The 19,131-nt window shown below is 41.9% G+C and overlaps 1 protein-coding gene across 6 annotated transcripts in view; it reads right to left on the reverse strand.

The window, feature by feature from the left end:
• NRK (Nik related kinase) overlaps positions 1–19,131 on the reverse strand; it is a 91,302-nt gene that overhangs the window by 37,738 nt on the left and 34,433 nt on the right. For 5 of the 6 annotated variants that reach the window (XR_005604659.1, XM_010407645.4, XM_039571776.1 and 2 more), the window contains 11 exons: positions 17,269–17,394; positions 16,386–16,496; positions 14,502–14,592; positions 12,313–12,443; positions 10,268–10,322; positions 8,131–8,209; positions 7,275–7,450; positions 5,454–5,526; positions 4,843–5,038; positions 3,321–3,485; positions 2,368–2,529 (listed from right to left, as the gene is read on the reverse strand). Coding sequence is in view for 5 of the 6 variants with exons in the window: in XM_010407645.4 (XP_010405947.1) it covers positions 2,368–2,529; positions 3,321–3,485; positions 4,843–5,038; positions 5,454–5,526; positions 7,275–7,450; positions 8,131–8,209; positions 10,268–10,322; positions 12,313–12,443; positions 14,502–14,592; positions 16,386–16,496; positions 17,269–17,394 (1,365 nt within the window). In the remaining variant the exon portion in view is untranslated. The remainder of the gene's footprint in view (positions 1–2,367; positions 2,530–3,320; positions 3,486–4,842; positions 5,039–5,453; positions 5,527–7,274; positions 7,451–8,130; positions 8,210–10,267; positions 10,323–12,312; positions 12,444–14,501; positions 14,593–16,385; positions 16,497–17,268; positions 17,395–19,131) is intronic. The other variant, XM_039571775.1, reaches the window with a different exon arrangement.

A 19,131-nucleotide genomic window follows, 5' to 3' on the forward strand; every position in this document is an offset into this window, starting at 1 on the left:
TCAAGGGGAGCTTGCATGAAAGGCTTTATGATCCAGATGCAAACTCATGCAGGTGACACTTTTGGGCTGCCAGAACTGATGCCAATTGCCATCCAGGCACTGAGCTAGTGCAGTATCAGCCCGAGCTTGGAGTCTTTGCCTGTCAGTTCCTTCACTCTGGTGCCAGTGGGACCAGATAGAGCACAAAGTAAGCTCCCATCTGGGCACAGATGTGCAGGGCAAAACTGTCCTGACCTGCTGGGGACAAGATAAGCACAATGGCAAAGATACAGAACTCCCAAGAGTGGGTTCTGCACCCCCAAACATTAAACCTGAGGCTTTGGAGGGCTTTAGGATTCTTTGTTTTTAATGTCTCAATGAAACAATAATTCTCGAGGGTTTCTGTGTATAGATGATTGGTTCTAGAAATGCCACTGACCCCTAAAAAGTACAAACAAACTCACTCTTGAGAAGGCTACCACTGTCCCCAGGCAGGTCCCTCTCAACAGAGGAACAAACACTTATCTGGATAATGAACCGGAGATGATCAGCATCAACAAGAGCAAAATCACTGACTTATCCCTGTTAAAAACAGTTACAACTTTAAAGCATTCTTAAATTGTCGCAAATAGTTACGACTGCTGACAAAAGTGTCTCAACCAAAGAATGCAATCCTGTACCACCAATTACCAATTTAGTGGAAGGATCTGTGACTTCCAAGAAGTTCTGAGATTAACTAATAATACTGTACAATATCCTTAAAACTAGAATACATTATGGTAGCCATAATGACAAAAGCCTCGTGCTGTGAACCTAAAAAGCAACTAATGTGCAACTAATGATAATGTATTTCACTACTAAATTAAAAGCTAACAGTGACTGCACACTAAATTCTGGAACATATTTCATTTTGCTATCAAGGAGTTATTTACAAAACACACGCTAAAACCAGAGATGCGTATCTAAGACAGTATTTTATTGGTTTTTTGTCTTCTAACTAAAATAAAGTAGAAAATAAATTAATCATCTGAGCTGCATTTTCACCCATTAAAGACCTAGCAAAGGCAAAGCTCTTCTATTGACTTTAATGTTGTGTATTTAGCAAAAGCAGCTTACTTCTCTGTCCACACTCAATTTACTCCTCAGCTGGAGTAAGACCCAGCCCTCCATCATCAAACAAATAGTGATTTCAAGAGCAGTTCATTAAAATTTCAGTAATGATTTGTTTCGTCAGTCAGTACAACAAAGTCTTTAGAGCCAGGGCATTTGTGGTTTTGACAGTTAAGTTGTACTTCAAACAGAATTACTCTTGTTTTCACAAACTGCTCCTCTAACAAGGAGCTTAATACCTTTTATTCTCCTGACTTCATGTTGCTGCTTGGCTGTTTGCAGACTCTATTCAGTTACTAAAATTCATCTTTTCACCAATCCTAGCAGTTACATTTAACTATTTATCAATACAGGACATTTCAGCTTATGGAATAGTTGCAGCACACACACACAAGAAGATGACAAAGATGGCATGTGCTTAAAGACAGCAGCAAGGTGTTAAGAAGCTGCACTCTGCATTTCTCCTATTTACATGTGCATGAGCTTTCTTCATGTCTCTGCTTGGGCATTTTGGGAAGATACTTTTGCCATGACTGCAGAGAACATCACATCCACTCTTCTACTGAGGAGGGACTGTGAGCTGCTGAGATTTTTGACCCAGACTTTAGTGACAAAACAAATCACACCAGCTGGGTTAACCAGTTGAGATTATACAAAAAAAGCAAAATAAGCATGCTAGGAATGAGGAGATAACATATGGAAATGGACCCACAGTTTTTCATGATATGGTGACAGTGACCAGAATGAGTTGATGGGTAGAAATACTGTTAGAGTTAGCAAAGGAGGAAAATTGATTACAATATAGGCTGACTATATCCATCAAACCTTATCCTGGGACATAAAAAACAAGAAAAGGCATCACTGCCTGCTGATGGGGCACAGAGATCTGTGCTCAGGAGGCAGGATGCCATTCTGTGCCTGGGTCAATTCTGTGAACCCTAACATCAGGCAAAGACCTCATCTAAATCTCAGATGGTATTACCTTACTTCAGTCCTCTTTGAAAGATGAGGGAATGATACCTACTTGACCAGAAGAATCTTGTTTCCCCACTCATCGATCAAATCCTTCTCTCAACTCAAGCAGAAGTGACAGAATAATTCTTCCTTTCCCTTATCCTCTGCATATTAATGGAAACTGAAGACTGTAGCATAAGTGTGTAGTAAGACATAGGTCAAGCTCCACAGGCAGGTTTAAAGATCAGTCTGCTCTCTGCTTCAGCATTCCTACAGCATCATAAACTACAAAGCACCAAAGTGCTGCCCTGGCCAAGACAGTACCTCTTTGCTTGTGCTGCTTGATGGAGGATGCACTCCTGTGTCTGAACTCGTGGAAGGCTCCTTCTTCTTCTGCTTGTGGTCATGCTGGAGAGACAGCAGCTGTGTCTGATCTTTGGGGAGAGTTCGGTGCATCTTCCTGTTGTGCTGCCCATCTTCCATCTTCTGAAAGCAAGAGAGTGATGAACTTCAGAGACAATTATGCCTTGGAGGACAACCAAGAGGTCTGCTGGAAATATTGGCTTTTCAAAGAACAAAGTGACCACAATTCCAGCAGGGCCGACAGAAGAGTCAAAACCCTGAGCAACAGGAAGAATGAAGTGGCACCAAACACCCTCTGGCTTTTTAGACAGCAGGTCAGAAAATCGTATTTGTTCTTTTTACTTCTACTAAAACCAGAGGTCTTTAACCAAACACCGCATGATTCTGTTTGATTACAAATCAATTTGCAGCTGAACATTAGAAAAACATTGTGGCCAAGGTGACAAGACTTGATAATGACAGTTCAGCATTAAAATTAACCTCTGCTCCACTGTTTTTGTGAAAAAGAAACAGTCCTGGTTACAATGTGAATGCGAAATGGGGAGTGGAGATTTAAGCTTAGGTTTAGCTGATGCTGGAAGCTTTCAGGGTATTTTATTTATTTTTATTTATTTTTATTTATTCCTTTTATTAAAGGAAATTTAATCAGACTGAAGATCCTTTCAGCACAGAGAAACAGCAGGGACAAAAGTGGGAGAGGCAGTGTCCCTGCTGAAGATAAAGGAGGGTGACTCAGTAACATCTAAGTTAACTCAAAGGAAGGCTGAACCTGAGAACAAGAGGAGTAAAGGCATTAGTGAAGTCCTCTTTGGTCCATGACTCAGAGGATGGGAACACCCTTAGGGAACTGAAAAAGACATCAGATACAGACACAGGGAGCTGCAAACTGCTGTCAGCAAACAGCCTCTTCATACCTGCTTCTTTTCTAATTTCCTCTGTCCATCTGCTATGAAGTATTCATCTTCCACAACTCTTTTGTCTTCTTTACCCCTATCCTGTTTCCTCTGACTGACCTTCACCTCTGGCCACCTCTGCTCACACTCCTGCTTCCTTCTTAGCTCCTGCTCTTGCCTTTGGTGCTGGAAGAGAGCCAGAGAATAACATTGCTTATTTTACTTTACTTTTGTACCTACCAGTTACTGATGCCAGTGATCATAAATCACAAGGCCCATTTCCTGCTCTGCAGTCACTAAGGGGGGAGACACCTGACACACCACAGAGCAAAAGTGGGCAGGGACAAGCTGCCACCACCATGACTGCCAAACCGGAGTGGAACCTCTGCCCTTTTGGCAGCCCAGGGCAGATCTGTCATTAATGAGGCATGTGAGATCTCCCTGACAGCCAGCAACTAATCTAATGACAAATGTCTTCCCAAGATTTCAAGAAGGAAGGGGTTTTTTTCCAGAGTGTTCCCATTTTGCTGGAGCAGCACTGCTTCACAAATGTCAGCTCTGGAGTGTTCACACAATGCTTGAGTTTTACCAGATACCCAAGAGAAGAGACATGTTGGTGATTTCTGTGTTGTGCCACGTCAAGAAAGACACTGAGGGGTTGGAGTGTCTCCAGAAAAGGGCAACAGAGCTGGGGAGGAGTCCGGAGCAGAAGTTTTATGAGGAGCAGCTGAAGGAGCTGAGGGTGTTCACCCTGGAGAAAAGGAGGCTCAGGGGGACCTTACTGCTCTGCATGACTCCCTGACAGGAGGTTGTAGCCAGGTGGGGGTCGGGCTCTTCTCCCAGTAACAAACAAGTTGTGCCGTGATAGGTTTAGATAGGATATTAGGAAAAATTTGTTTACTGAAAGGTTTGTCAAGCATTGGAATGGACTGCCCAGGGAAGTGATGGAACCACCACTCCTGCAAGTGTTACAGTATGTGGATATGGCACTTAGGACCAAGATATAGTGGTGATATGTGATGATACAGTGATCAAGATATGTCAGTGCTGGGTTAATGGTTGGACTGGATCCTAGAGGTCTTTTCCAACCTTAATGGTTCTGTGATCTTATGATTTAGCTCTGCCTCTAAGACAACAGTGTGACAGGCAGCTGAAAAGGCAACCAGCTGTCTTTTAATATCTTAAACAAAAGCAGGGCCAAGACTCTGGACCAGACCAACAGACTGCAAAGTGGGAAATGCATATGAGAAAGAAATGGGCATCTCTCATCCTATCTGCTGGGGCTACCACCACCAAACCTACTCAAGCAAAATGCCCTTCCTCTTCTACTCACAGTTCAGGGCATGTTATCAGCAGGAAAAGAACAGAGCCCACCTAAAATCATTGTGTTCAAAAGTGACACGGTTCTCTCAAGGTGCAAGACTATGATCCAGGTTGTGCTGACAATTTAACACAGCCGTCTTGCCTTGCAAAGCCTACTCCCTACAGGCACATCTTTCATTTGTGATGAGACATGGAATAACTACACAAGCCAGCCCCCTACATCCTCCAGCCTCCTCCTCTGCTCTTTCTGCTGCTCGATGCGCTTCTGCCGCTCTGCCAGCAGCTGTTTCTTGTACTTCTCCTGGTCCTTCAGCTGCTGCTGCTGCCGATGAGGGTCAGAACGGTTTTTGTTCTCCTGCTGCAGCCTCAGAAATTCACGGCGGAGAGTTGACTCCCCCGGGAGATTAACTATGGAGCTGAAACAAAGAGGACATTTCTAGGTGACAAAACATAGCATTAAAGAGAGAATACAAGGTGCTTTGGGAATTGTTTGTTGCCCTGTGCTAGCAAATCACGATATATCTCCACCAGTTGACCACCACCACTGCAGCCACACTTGCTGGGCTACAAACCAGCCTGAAGCTGATTATTGGGTCCTTCATTTGAAGAGCTTCCCCCCCACACCGCAAGGAAACTAAATCAGCAACTTATTACAGACATTTTATACTCAGCAGTTATGTTTGACAGCTACAAAACAGTTAAAGCTACCAAAGGGGACCCAGGAGATTGGGGATTCAGAGCAAGTTAAGAAAGCTGTTCTGGCTGAGGAGAGCTGCCTTCAACGAGAACAGCTTGGGCAGTCAAATTTTCTATTTCAGTAATAGAACTAACCTTGGTTCTCCTTCATCTTCATTCAGCTCATCATCTTCCTCCTCACTGCCACTGTAATCATAGTCTGTTTCTTCTAAAAAGGAGAATAAACAAACACCAGAGGAGGATGCTGTTAAGACATGATCTTGAACTTTGTTTCTGAGCATTCAGCCTGAACTACAAGCTAAGCAGGAACTGGAATTTAAAAGTCACATGTTGTACTGGGAGGCTGAGGGGAGGCAAAATATCCACATACATAATTCAAAAGCTAGTTCAGATAACGATTCAACGCAGCCCCTTTATGCACACCCACCTTTTCCAGTGACTGACTGTATTGGTTTTGCAAAACTAACCTACTTCCATTATCTGAAACAAATTAGGCTAAACCCACAGAGAAACCCCAAACCTCACAGCACCACCAGCAGAGGGGTTCTTCAAAAAGGACATAAAAGCTTGCACTGCCCTGCTCTCGTGCTCTATACCTATGTCATGGCTATGCTGAGGCCACCAGTAAATCCAGGTTTCCCTTTGTATCAAAGGGAATAATTAAGTAAGCAAATAAGAAAACAAAAATTAATACTAGTTTCAGCACAAAGTTTCAAAAGCTGACCCACAGCTTTAAAGTTCTCTTCAAGATGAACATGAAGGCAGTTTTTACGGGGTAATTTCAAACTGGTCCTACCCTGCATTGTTGGCTGTATTACATGCTAAACTGGCACTTCATTTTTTTTTAAGTTACTATTTTGAAGTGTGTAGTCTGGCAATTCCAAACTATTCTCCTTTTCAGGGGAGTTTTAATTAAAAATAGCATTTTTCAGGTCAAAATACAACTATTTATGAAGAAGTGACTGTTATCATTGCACTTCTCCACACCCGTCTCAAGGGCAGTTGTGAGAAATTCTAACTCCCTATCTTTCCATTCCAGTGTGCTTTGAGATTCATAGGTGAAAGAGGTGGCAGAATTTGCAACTACTACTGGAGTCAGTAAATCTACTTTGCAACAGCAATTTAATTTTAGGCACAAATACTCCTGTTGTCAAATCAGAGAATTTATAAGACACCTTCCAACACCATAGCACTTTCCAAGTTTGCCCTGACAGTCCCTGATCCTCACAGTGCTTCTGGCACTATAAAACATACAGGAAGGAAAATGGAGAGAGAGGGCAGGGTCGTTGGTCAAAAGGCCAGATGTCTCTGCCCCCTTTGCACAGCCCTTAGTCTGCCATGCACATGCATTTTCATAAGTATCACCCCCATTCCTGCACTGCTTCTTCCAGCTTTTGCTCTGAAGGGTAAGGCTGGCATTTGGAACAAATCTAAACTCTCTTTTTCTTCATACACTCTGTGAAGCAGGTGATTCATTATAACATCTGTATTTAACTGGAGCTTGGAGGTCTTCTCCAGGTCTCTTTTTTGCACTCCATTGCCAAACACTTGAGGAGTCCTGCTGCCCCCAAAGAACTCACGAAATAAAATTATATGGAGATCCAACAGGTAAATCAATTGGATCTGGGACAGAAATATGAAATGAGAGACCAGGAAACACTTGTGGAGCACTACTCAAGAAAGCAGAGATTTTACTTGGAGTCCTTGCTCCCTGATAGCATCAGGGCTGCTCTCAATGACTCAAGGTTCCAAGGACTTTACCACTAAAACACCATTAAGGACCCAAAATTTCTTTGACAAAGAAATCTTCAAAATGGCCCCACCACTATCAAGGACAATGCTTTCTCAGTTTTCCTGGTTCTAGTATTTCAGCTCCATCTGCCTTGTGCTCTGCTGTCAAAATCTGAGGAGGACATGCTCTCTGAAATGTCTTTTATTTTCGTTTTGCCATGTTACCCTTTTCTCCTTTTTTCTTCCTTGTCCTGTCCAAGTGATCCTTCAGCATGATGCGCACTTGCCGCTCGTTCTGCATGTCTCGGATGAAGGAATGCTTCAGCAGGGTCTCAGTGGATGGACGATGCAAATAATGTTTTACAAGGCAACTTTCAACAAAATTTAGGAACTTCTTTGACCTGAAAAAGACAGAACAGTGGAGAAAAACCAATAATCCTTTTCAACTTGTGGACCAAGCACTACCCTCGAGTGATGGAAAGCAATAACTTTGCAAGGTTTCCTTCTACACTGCAACTGAGAGACAATTTGAGTTCTGCCACCAGTGAGACTCCTGGGACCAGCACAGTGCTGAGGGTGAACTCCACCACCCTCTCAGAGGAGCTACCTTCAAGTACATCCTGATCAACAAAACCACAATCTGGCCAACACAGGCCTTTTAAAAATGTCCTTGACCTTTTGATAAGGTGAAGATTTTCTTTATACACTTCATTTAAAACAAAAAGTAATTCTCTGTAGGGTAGGTGACTGCCATTAGCCCCACAATGTCCATGCAATCTTCTGATAAACCCTGATCCCAAGCAGCCCATCTATGCCTTCCTTGCTTACCCTGCAATTTCGGCCACAGACAACAAAATGAAATGACTGCCACAGTTTAGGCAGAGTTCAAAAGAAAGGTGTTGCTTCCCAAAGGTAAACTCTATCTTGCCCTCTGGCTTAATCTAGCACTTAGAAACAGCTTAGGAATCACCTCCTAGATAACTGCATGATTTAACAAAATTATTGTCCCTGGACAAGAGAGCTGAAAACCCTCCTAAGCCCAATGCAGCGAAAGTACAGAGTTTTTTACACATCTCTTTACCATTTTCTGGATTTCAGCTTTGGGGGTGGGTTCCTTGGGATGAGAAAGAGTGCCCTCATGGGATGCATGTCACACAGGGCTGCAAAAAGAAACCACAAATTACTGAAGGATGCATGTACCCCCTGTGATCTCACTCCCCCGTTCCAAACACCACCACTTCCAAAATCACAGCATCTGCCCCAGAACCCCACCAGTAGCCTACTAAATTCACACTACAGCCAAGAAATCAAGTCTCTGAGTACACAGAGATTTCCAGCTAAAAGAGATTCAAAAGAAAGGCTTCAAGGCAAGAACAAGTACAACTTTCTTCATATTTTCTATATATACAGCTTCAGAAGGACATAAAAAAGCTCACCTTTCCCATACACAAAAGCATGTTTGCACATAAACAGAAGTTAAAGCTGAGACTGAAATACTTAAATAGTTATTATGTCTGGCTTCTGGTTCAGATAAATGATAAGCTCCATTCTAACCAAACTCTTTGCCACATTGTTCATGGCATATGAGAAAACCCAGGATGAGGAAAAGCTCATACAAAGCACACAGCTCATAACCTGCACCACAGCACACAGCAGAATGACTAAGCACACATTTCATCCGTCCTGTGCTCTGGGAATGGGAGCACCATTATCAGGTAATCTGCCAGAGATTCCAGTCCTGCATTCAGAAGCTACCTTCTCTCCAGCCCACTGTACTTCTCTTTAGGGCTACTGTTGAGGAAAGTTGAAGCTACAAGGAACTCAGCAGAAAGCAAATACTGTCACATCTCATCTATTCCAGGCACTTTGTATGGAATTTTGAGCATGCTTAATCTGACACCAAGAAACGTTGAGGGTAAAAGGTCTTCCTTCACCAAAGAGAGCTACTGAATGAGAACTGATAGGAACTACATGGAGGCTGATTTCTTGTAATATTTAGGTGTTCAGCAGTTATGCTCTTAACAGAAATGGACTTAAAGCATTACAGAACCAGTAGAAGTGACAAGACTATGCTCTGGTAAAGCCTTCCCTGCCTTCTATTAATTTCTCTGCCTGCATCCACCTGCCATAGTTTCTTGCATTTGGTTCTGGCTTTGACTTTTTCCTTGGTATGTTCAATAGTACAGGACACAGTGGAAATGAGGGGCAGAACTCTGGTTTCTAGCTCTGGGTCCCAGACACTATTGTTCTACAGTAAACAAAAGACAAGGCAACAGAATACAATTCACAGCATTTCCCTGTCAAAACTAGGAAAAACATCAAATACAAATGGCAAGAGGAACTGGCATGCAAAGTTACAAAGTCTGTCCCAAAGAAAACTCTCCATGGACTCACTCATGTCTCGGGACTAAGCTTCAGTCAGGCTAAAGCACAGGGTCTGAAAGTGCTCCTGCTAAAAACCAAGTCTGATGGGAGAACAGCCAAGTGTGTTCTTTAAAAACAGCCTACATGCTCTCAGGCTCAGGCCAGAGTACGACAGATTTCATCTCCTGTGCTCTCAGCAGTGACCAGTTACTCCACATATCCCATATGCTCTGCAGGAGCTGGGGCAAAGCCACCAGCCCTCCAAGCAAACAAAAATTCATGAGGACTTTGCACCCACAGATCTCTGCCTGACCTGCAAGAGGCTCTCTGGGGGAATGAGGAGGCAGCATGCTGTAAAACTGTGGCAATCTGCTGTCAGGCTGAGAGTGTGGTCATGGATCAAAGCCATTACATGTGAGCAAATGCTGTATTACTCCCAAATCTGTGAGAATCAAGTCAGTTTCAGAGTAAAAATATAACCTTTAGGCCTACCTTCTTCCACTGCCATAAATTTTTTTAGTGACCTAAACTCAAAGCCACTCCTGCCAATATTTTCTGCTGACATATCAATGACTTCTGCTCCGTTGTATCCACAGGCAGTGATTAACAAACTGATGCTAACAAGAGCTTTAAGAAAAAAAGTTTTTTTATCCCAGGAGATGAAGGCAAGGAATCAAAACACAGACTGAAAGAGTCTAAAAGGAAGAAGAAAGCAAAAGAGTCCAAAATGAGAAAAAGTCATAGAGTGTTTTCAAAGATAAAGACAGAACCAGAATTCTGTGCATTAGTGCGCTGAGTACTAGTATGAGCTATTTTAACACAGAACACTCCCACCTATATACAGAATCACTTACGAGGAGCTCCTTCAGCCATTTCAATAGCAGTGATTCCCAGAGACCACAGGTCACTCTGCAGGAAAAGAAACAATGCAATTTGCAGCTTGCAGCATTCAAGCTTGTTTGTTTTCTTCTTGGGTTTGGGTTTTTTTTTTTTTTACAGTTTCCCTCGATCTCTCCTGGATCATGTTGTTTTACTTGGAGTGACAAATATTCTGCTCCCTCCCACTCCCTACTGAGTTTTTAGGAAATGTGCTAATAGCCAGAAGGTTCCCATTTCCCATGCAACTCTGAACAGCTGATTCATCATTTAAGCAGCCAGTCCCAAAATGCAGACCTTCTGCATTCAAAAAACAAGAGCCAGACAGAATATAGCAGGCACTGTTTAAATATATGTCTTAAATCTGTTTTCATGAGGCAGCAACACACAGCAGTGCCTCACCCTTCTCCTTCTGGCCAAAAATAATTCTTGGTCTTAATGCTTTTCAGAGCAGTCATTGCTGAATTTCTACACTGATGGAACAGGAATTATAGTCAAGCCTTGGGGTCTGATTTTTTCTGTCTACAAAGTCTCCAGTCACACGTTTTTGGGCACATGAGAGGAGAGTACATCATGCAGTCACATTTATGTCACAATGTATGTTCAGCTCAGTTAATAGGGTAGAGGTCCCTTTATCAGCTGATCTGGACGCCAAGGGCCAGGTTTTGATCATGGAAGGTAAATTGCAACCACCACCAGTGGCTGTAAAAACTTCACACATTTCCACTTGATTAATCATGTGCATTATTTCATTATTTTTTTGTCTAAATGTAGCCAAATGAGAGGCAAGTAGCCAAACCACCTTGCAGAGCTTCTCTTAAAACTTACCTTTTTAAAAATGAGAGTGATAGAAAACCTTCAAATATTAAAAGGAATAAACCATTACCTGAATAGCAGCTCATACCCAGCCCAGCACTCAATCTAATTTTACCAACAGAGCCCTTTCAGTCCAGCTGCTCTGAACTCCTCACACAAGCTGAAAGCCAGTTCACGTCACAGTTTGTGGAGGGATTCAGCAACAAAACTGGTGAGAATTTCATAGATCCACGATACTGACTTGTTATTAAGTAAATGACTGAAAATTAAGAGTCCTATCTTCTGGTAAGTACACATTCTGGGAAGGAAATCAACTGGGGACAGGGAATGAAGACAAGAGATTAACTTCTTGAGGTTTCAGCAGAAGATTGGTATGGTATGCAAAAAAACCAAAATCATTCCTTGGGCATGACTAACACACACAACACGACCTCACTGGGCCAGTGCAACACAGAAGGTCTGAGCAAGGGAGAATCACAGCCTCTGAATCACTAGGAAATGGAAGCAATAACAGGTTCTTCTCATAAGTATTTCTGAAGCCACAATTGGAAGGAGAGGTGCAAAGTGGCAATGGAGAGAGCACCTGAACTGAAAGAGTGACTGCAGGATCACCCAGAAGATACCTGCTCAGAAAGCCATCCCTGGAAAACATGCTGCATGGTAAGGACAAGAGGAAATGCTCACAAACTGAAATACAGAAAATTCTGTGCCTTCTCACCTCAGCCACCCTGCCACTGACCAGAAATCATTCTGGGATGGGATGGGAAACCACTCACAGTCACATGCTCATGAATGAGCAAAGGGATACTAATTACTGCCAATTAACTCAGGATTCACAGCTGACTACAGAGCAAAACAGCTCTATCACAGAGTGCAGTAACTTGCCATATTAATATTACACTACTTCAAGTATTCCTTTGGAATTTCTCTCTTCCTTTCTTTTTTATTCAGACCTGCAACCATCTTAGCACGTTTTTATTGCAGAGAAATAAATGGAAGTGTATTTCATGCATTAAAAATTTGCAAAAAGTACTCACAGTGAAACGGCACTCTTAAAAAGAGCCTCTACCCACATATTACGAATACTTCTATTTGTACAGTTCTAGGATTACTGTGGTTTAAAAGACAGGACGTTTGAACTTTTCAAATGAGCAGGATTTCAGCAATAACCCACGTTTTCTTACCTTATGAAGAGTTTAACACTTACTCTGTAATCATATGTAGAGTCTGGGTTCTCCTCACAAGCAATGACCTCGGGTGCCATCCAATACGGTGTGCCAATAAATGTGTTTCTTCTCCCAATAGTCCTGTCCAGCTGAGCACTTACACCAAAATCCACTGAAAAGCCAAGAAGAGGTAAAGAAATTAGCAAAAGTTGTATCCACATGGCAGAGCGTGTGCTTAGTTTCTTTCACACTGTTTAGAACACCAAACCTTTGGGCTACAATATATAGGAAAACTGAGTTCCTCCAGCATATCTTATCCAATAGGTGAAATTCAACTGCCTCTCTTTTTCCCTTCTTTTTGACAGAAGAATTAAATAAACAGCATGTTAAATCTGCCCAGTGTGTTACAGCAAGAGGAATTGCTCTACAAGACATTACAGAATAATTTATGCTTAATTTAAATGCTACATTGAGTAGGACTCATTGAGTAGGTCTTCAACTAGGCTGAAAGAAAAAATAGTATCTACACACAAGGCAAATTTGGATGCGTCTAACATAGCCACTTGTGAAAGCTGCAAAGAACTACCGTATCATTTCATTTTGAAGTGTCTGGAATAAATCCTTCCCTACGTTCATACAGTATCTTAGAACAAACTGGAGAATTTACTACTTTATTCTCATCTTAGATCATTGTAATGAGTGAATCATGTGGTTCCCTTTGTGCTGAAAAGGGTGATACCTTCATAAGGACTGTACAGCAAAATGGTTTTGTTCAAATATGAAAAGGGTCCATACAACCAATAATTACATGATTGTATTTCTCGTTGAACAAAAACCCATGATACACTAATTGGATCCACTGGGATAGCACTGGAGTGATATTCACAGAGGAGACAAAGGAAGGGGGAAAGGGAAGGACTGAGAGGAGACAGCCCCATGGTTACCATCAAGGAGCAGATTTTCTCATTGATGTTGCCTCATTGCAGATCATCTGCAAACCAAAATCATTTGTACTGCTATAATTTCATGTGCCTGCTCAGCAAACCTTCTCCAAGAAGAAGGTGGACCTGACCTTTGGGATCATTCTGTGCTCTGTGCTTCTGATGGGAAGTGCACACTTTTACACTGAAGTGGAATAGAATTGAATTGAGAAATTCTTGGTTTTCTAGCTTCTTTGCCTTAAGACACATGAGCTAAATCTCACTGGAAACAACTTTTTTTTCTTTTTTTAATCTTTATACTTAGTAAATCTGTTTCATCTTTACCCAGAGTCAGAAAGGTTTAACTGTTTTGTCAACCATGTGAGGAATGGTAGAACTAGTAACTATACAAAACCATAAAAACACACAACACCCCCATCTTACCTGTTTTAAGAGGGAACAGTTGACAATTAGTTCATATGATTTAGAGACTACAAGCAAGATCCTGCCTTCATTTAATTTGACAGCAAGACTCCCTTTGACTTCAGTGAAGCCAGGTTTGTGCCAAAGGGTTAAACCATAATGAGATTTAAAGTACGTATTTTTACTTGCTCCAACCAAACATCCTACCCCACATCCACAAACCATGTTTATTATTTGTTGTTTTCCAACTCTACAGTGAATTTTTTCAGTTAAAGAGAGAGGGACTGTAAAGATCATCACAAATGAGAAGTGCTCCCCTTGAGATTTCTTTAAAACACTTCCCTGTGGTGTCTTTCCAAAACATGAAAGACATGCCCTCCTCAAGAGAGAGAGGTATTTGAGTTTAGTTTTAGGAAGTCAGAAGTTGTCAATACTGACAGGTCGCAGCAATAAAAGGAAATGAGTAAACCCTCCAGCTTTTTTGAGGGATTACTGTTACTCAGTGGTAGCCACTTACACTGTCAGATTTATGAAAATCTCTTATACCACTTCCTTTACAGAAATGGATTAGCGAAATTTGTTCCCCCAACTTTTTTACTTTGGAATTCTTTTGCATCCCAGGATCCTCTGTGAAGGCCTGATGGTGCTGTGACTTACTGGACTCGTTCTGTGTGTGACTGCCTGTATTGCCCACAGGCTGTGAGGGAGGCCCTTGAAGAACACATCACATTTCCACCTCTTTCTACATGACAGACACCTTGTAATCACAAGCAATACGATACTTGGTACACATGCTGCGCTTAGGTTACTGAAAGTTTTTTTTGAGTCAAGATGGCAATCTTAAATTTTAACAAACAGGTTTCTAGCACACATTTAAGGAAACTTACCCAACTTTACTTCTGCATTTTCTGTGAGAAGAACATTCTGTCCTTTAATATCTCGATGGATCACATGGTGAGCATGAAGATGTGCCAATCCCTAAAAGAAAACCAGATTTTCCTTATTCTTTCTTCCTAATATTACCATGAGTATGGCACTGTTGCCTTTTTACACTTTTATTCATAAGGAAAGTCCTTTACATGTTACTAGCAACATTTTCAGCAAGAAGAGGACAGCAATCATAAGTCTGATTGTCTGCTTCACCACAGGCCTGACAGTGGTGGAGCATCTCTTGAGTCACGTGTGAAGAGAATGAGGTAGCAATATTTTAAACTTCTGTCTCAAAAACCAAGGCATGCTCCTTACACTCTATGTTAAAAGCAAACAAAAGAGAAAAAGAACAAAGCAGAATGCCCTGTATGAGGACCAGAGACAGCAGCTGGCTGGTTGTAGTGGCCTAAATTTTGCATTCAACAAAATGGGAAATTCAGTAGTAAATGGACTAGGGAAAGTTAAAAATACCATGTCAGACCTCTTTTTGAACACAGCAAATACTGTTTTCAGTCAGCTAATATTTGCTATCTCCTCCTGCATTTCAAAATTGCCCATGGTTGAACTAGCATAGACATAAAAGAACATGCTGAAATAACCCGTTCTGGTAATCTAGAGATGCTTCACTCACAACATTTAGCCTCTCTAATATTAATGGCTTCAAATAGAGCTTCCACCCATCTTGTATATTTTCCAGAAGGAAATATTGTCAATCCATGTGCAACTGGGCCATTCTGTTTTGCAACAAGCATGATTAAATCCAATCCCTTGCTTTTACCAACACGCTGTTACAGTTTTCAGTTGCATGAGCATAAACCTAATGTTTTAACATCAATTGCTTTAACAGAGACATTACAGCCACACCAATGACGAATAACCTGACCACACCATTAAGGTTTTTTCTTTTGCAGAAGAACTCCCCATACTCTCCAGATATAATGATCATAATCTGCAGGCTACTGCCAAATCCCTGTAAGAAGGCAAATATTCTCTATGGAGCACATTTCTCAACTCCTATGCCCCAGAAATAAAGTTTTACCCCTATTCAAGCATTACTTCAGCATGCCATCTAAATTCCAACTCCCAGAATACACATTTATCTTACCATTATTTAGAAAAGATGTAAAACTCTATTATAGGGAAGATGGATCAGTAATTCTGTAATAGGTTTTGAATTTAGAATGACTGGCTCCAACATCCTATTTTTTTTCCAGTTCACTAGATTACACTTGGGAATTGTTTTATCCTCTGTACTTTCCAGGGGAGGGGGGAAAAAAAAAAAAAAAAAAAGCAACCCTAAGCTTGCATAGAATGAAATATAGCCCGAAGATTTGTCATGGGGAATACTGTCCCAGCAGGGCCACCTTTAAGATTTTGGAATGCTGTTATAGTGAACACTGTCTCTAATAGTGTGGAAAAGAGACCCCTGAGTGTGTGCAGGTAAAGGAATTATGAACAGAAAGATCTTACAAGCATGAACAGCTGAAGCAGTGAGCAGTAAGATCTGCTGATGTAGAGGGCAGTCATTGTGAAAACAGAAAATTTATTTACCTTTCTAGGTGCCCCCTGTCTGGAATTTCAGAAGACAGCTATTTGCCATAGGAAAGAGGAATTTTCTGTTCTTCACACAGAAAATGGGATTAACTACAACAATATGGGATGTCAAGCAGCCATCATGCCAGCTCTCAGGGCTCTTCTGAACTCTAGGACCATAGCCCATGAGCCCCATGGATCACAACCTTTAAACAATAATGCTCATTAGTGACCTATTTTAGCAACCAAAGGCTTGGAAAGGCCTTTTTGTTGCAAATGAGCAGCGAAGCTCTGCTGGCAGGACTCACCCTGAGAACCTCTCTGCAGATGTAAGCAATCCAGTCTTCCTTGAAACAGTTCCCTTTTGTCTTCTTCACCAAGTCAGTGACAGAGCCTGCACCGCAGTACTCCATCACCAGCTGCAGGGAGACAAACACACACAGGGCACCATCACCACAGCTCTGCCAGTGTGCAAACAGAAAGAACACCTGCAAACACCCACTTCCACCACAACCCAGGCATGGCAAACTACACGTGGCCTTCTTGGATACCAAGCAACTTAAAATCTCATTTTCTGTATCACATGCACTGCTAAATAAATAAAAAACCTCACTAGAGCTCCTCGCCTATTGCAGGTTTTAGGTAGGTTTTTTTTTTTTTAATATACACGAAGTTGGAAAAGCAAGAGCTAACAGCACTGAAAAACGTGGGAATTTTTAAAAAATTTGAAATTTCTCATTTTGCTGCAGAACTTCAAAAATCTTGCAGCAAAAAATTGGAGGATTCATTATTCTTCTTTTCTTTATTGCCAATTTCTCTGCTTCCTTTTTTTATTTTCCATCTGAAAAAAGGAGAGGAAAGCAACAAGAATGAGGAAAGAAGGGATAAAGGACAAGGTCTTTCACTTCAGTAAAAAAAAAAATACAGAAGCATTTAATTTGAAAAAAAAAAGGTTCAAGCAACAAATTAGAATGACAGCACAAGTCATAAGAATCATAACATACTTTATGCCCATCCTCAAAGGAAATCATGGGGATGGAAGACATCTAGGGAGGAGTAGTTTTTCTCTTTTAGATGTTATTCTTCAGAACAATGACTTCAGAGCTTCACTAAGACAGAGTCCAAGCCAAGCACACTGGAGATCTAAAGAAGCTGTAAATCTGATGAGCAGAAATGACACTAAAAACTTACCCAGAGCTGATCATCTTGGCCCACAGGACTTTTCTTTACAAAAGCCCCATAATATGTAGCAATATTCCGGTGATGGGAGTACTTTTTTAGCATATTTATCTCCAGCTTGATTTCCTCCTCTTCATTCTGTAACAAAAGAGAGCAGGAGGCTCCTTAGGTTACCAGATATCACTGAGCCCCAGGGCTGCAAAGCAACCTCTGTCTTTAGAGGCCTCAACATGCTGGAACCACCATGAGCAACCTGGTCTGATCCCATGGCTGACCGTGCTTTGAGCAGGAGGTTGGGACCAAAGTTACACTGGGATTATGAGACTGCAGCTGATGGACAACTCCTAAATTGACAACCGAATCACCCTGATGTATGGGTCTAAACCAATTAATTACTAGGGCTTGACCTAAAGAATCAAAACCATCCCCACTTGGGCATAAGAATTGCATATTGTCTCCTCAGGGAGCTTAGACAGGACCTATTACTCCCCCATTCATGGTTTCTGCATGCAGTAATTTAGTCTTGGAGAAACTAACCAGATTCAAACAAAAATAAAATTATTCCTAACACTCCATTACTTAAATACTTGGAAAAGCACTCAGTGCACACATCAGCCAATTTGTCTTCCCAGTCCTGTGGAGAGTCCTGCTAGGAGGAAACCAAAGCCAGGGGCAACTTGCCACAAATCAAACTCCAGCGTAAGCCAGGGTTAGGATCTGCTCTTTCCTTACAGCTGTGAGGCTGCCTATCTGGACCGTGAGCTTTTTCCCCCTCCTAACATCATGCCACCCATGAAGCCTCTGGCATGCTGGGGGCTAGCATACCCCTAGACATCATCTTCCAGGCACCAGCTGCCTGTTCTCCCTTGTCTTTGTTTCAGTCTCACCAGGGCAGACGTTCTCTTCTGCTCGTACAGCATTGTGCACAATAAGACAACTAATGGAAACACAAGTTTTAAGAACTATAAGGAAATGCCCTTTTTCAGAGAGAACTGCCTGATTTGGAAAGGCCCCCTCAGAGCCTGTTTGCTATGGTGCACAACACCCAGTGAAACACATGTAGGTTTTGCCATCTCAAACACTTCAGTAGAAACAAGTGGTGCTGCAAGGTATCCTTCTATCAGTTAAAAGGAGTAGGGCAAACTTGAGAATTAATTTACCTTGTTGCAAAAGATCCCAGTCAGCACTTACTAGCTGAAGGGAAAGGAAAAAAAGAAAAAAAAGAAGAGGCAGCAAGAACAATTCAGCCCCAAAGGACATTTTTCTGTGGTTTTCCAGTAGTTTTGCCATTGAAGCACTCCTTTGACCATCACAATGGACTGCTTACAAAGCCAGACACATTGTCCTTTCTACCTGGAGCAACACATTAAAGCCTGACAGGCTAAAGCCAAATTCCCTCAAGAATATGCATATGATGTGTCTTATTGAACTTGACCACACAAAAATCATTCCCAACAGAAGGGCCCAGTAAGTTTTCCCCAGTAATATCAACCCCCAGGAGACACGTTACCAGACCAAAGCCTAACTGTATTAAGCCTTCAAAGATGTAAAATAACTCTAGTTAGCTATATGAGCTATTTCAGGTTTCATAATAATTTTTGTTGAGCACAGGCTCTCAAGCTGCGCACATTAAACTGAATAGTTTGTTTATCTTTTGTTTGCAGTTAGGGAGAAAGGAGGACCCTTAATCCTCAGCTTGATACAGCCCTGGATGTTGCATGACTGAATTAGTGGGGCTAAAGAGGAGCCCAGTGCAGCACCTGGAGCATCCAGGAGAAATGGGAGCTGACTCCCAGACAGCATGCAGGAAATCCTCCAGGAGCAGGGTCTAATTTCTCTCTGCACATGGACAGAACACAATCAAAGGGAGGGGAG

Source organism: Corvus cornix, chromosome 4A, assembly GCF_000738735.6.
Source record: "Corvus cornix cornix isolate S_Up_H32 chromosome 4A, ASM73873v5, whole genome shotgun sequence".
NCBI lineage: Eukaryota > Metazoa > Chordata > Aves > Passeriformes > Corvidae > Corvus > Corvus cornix.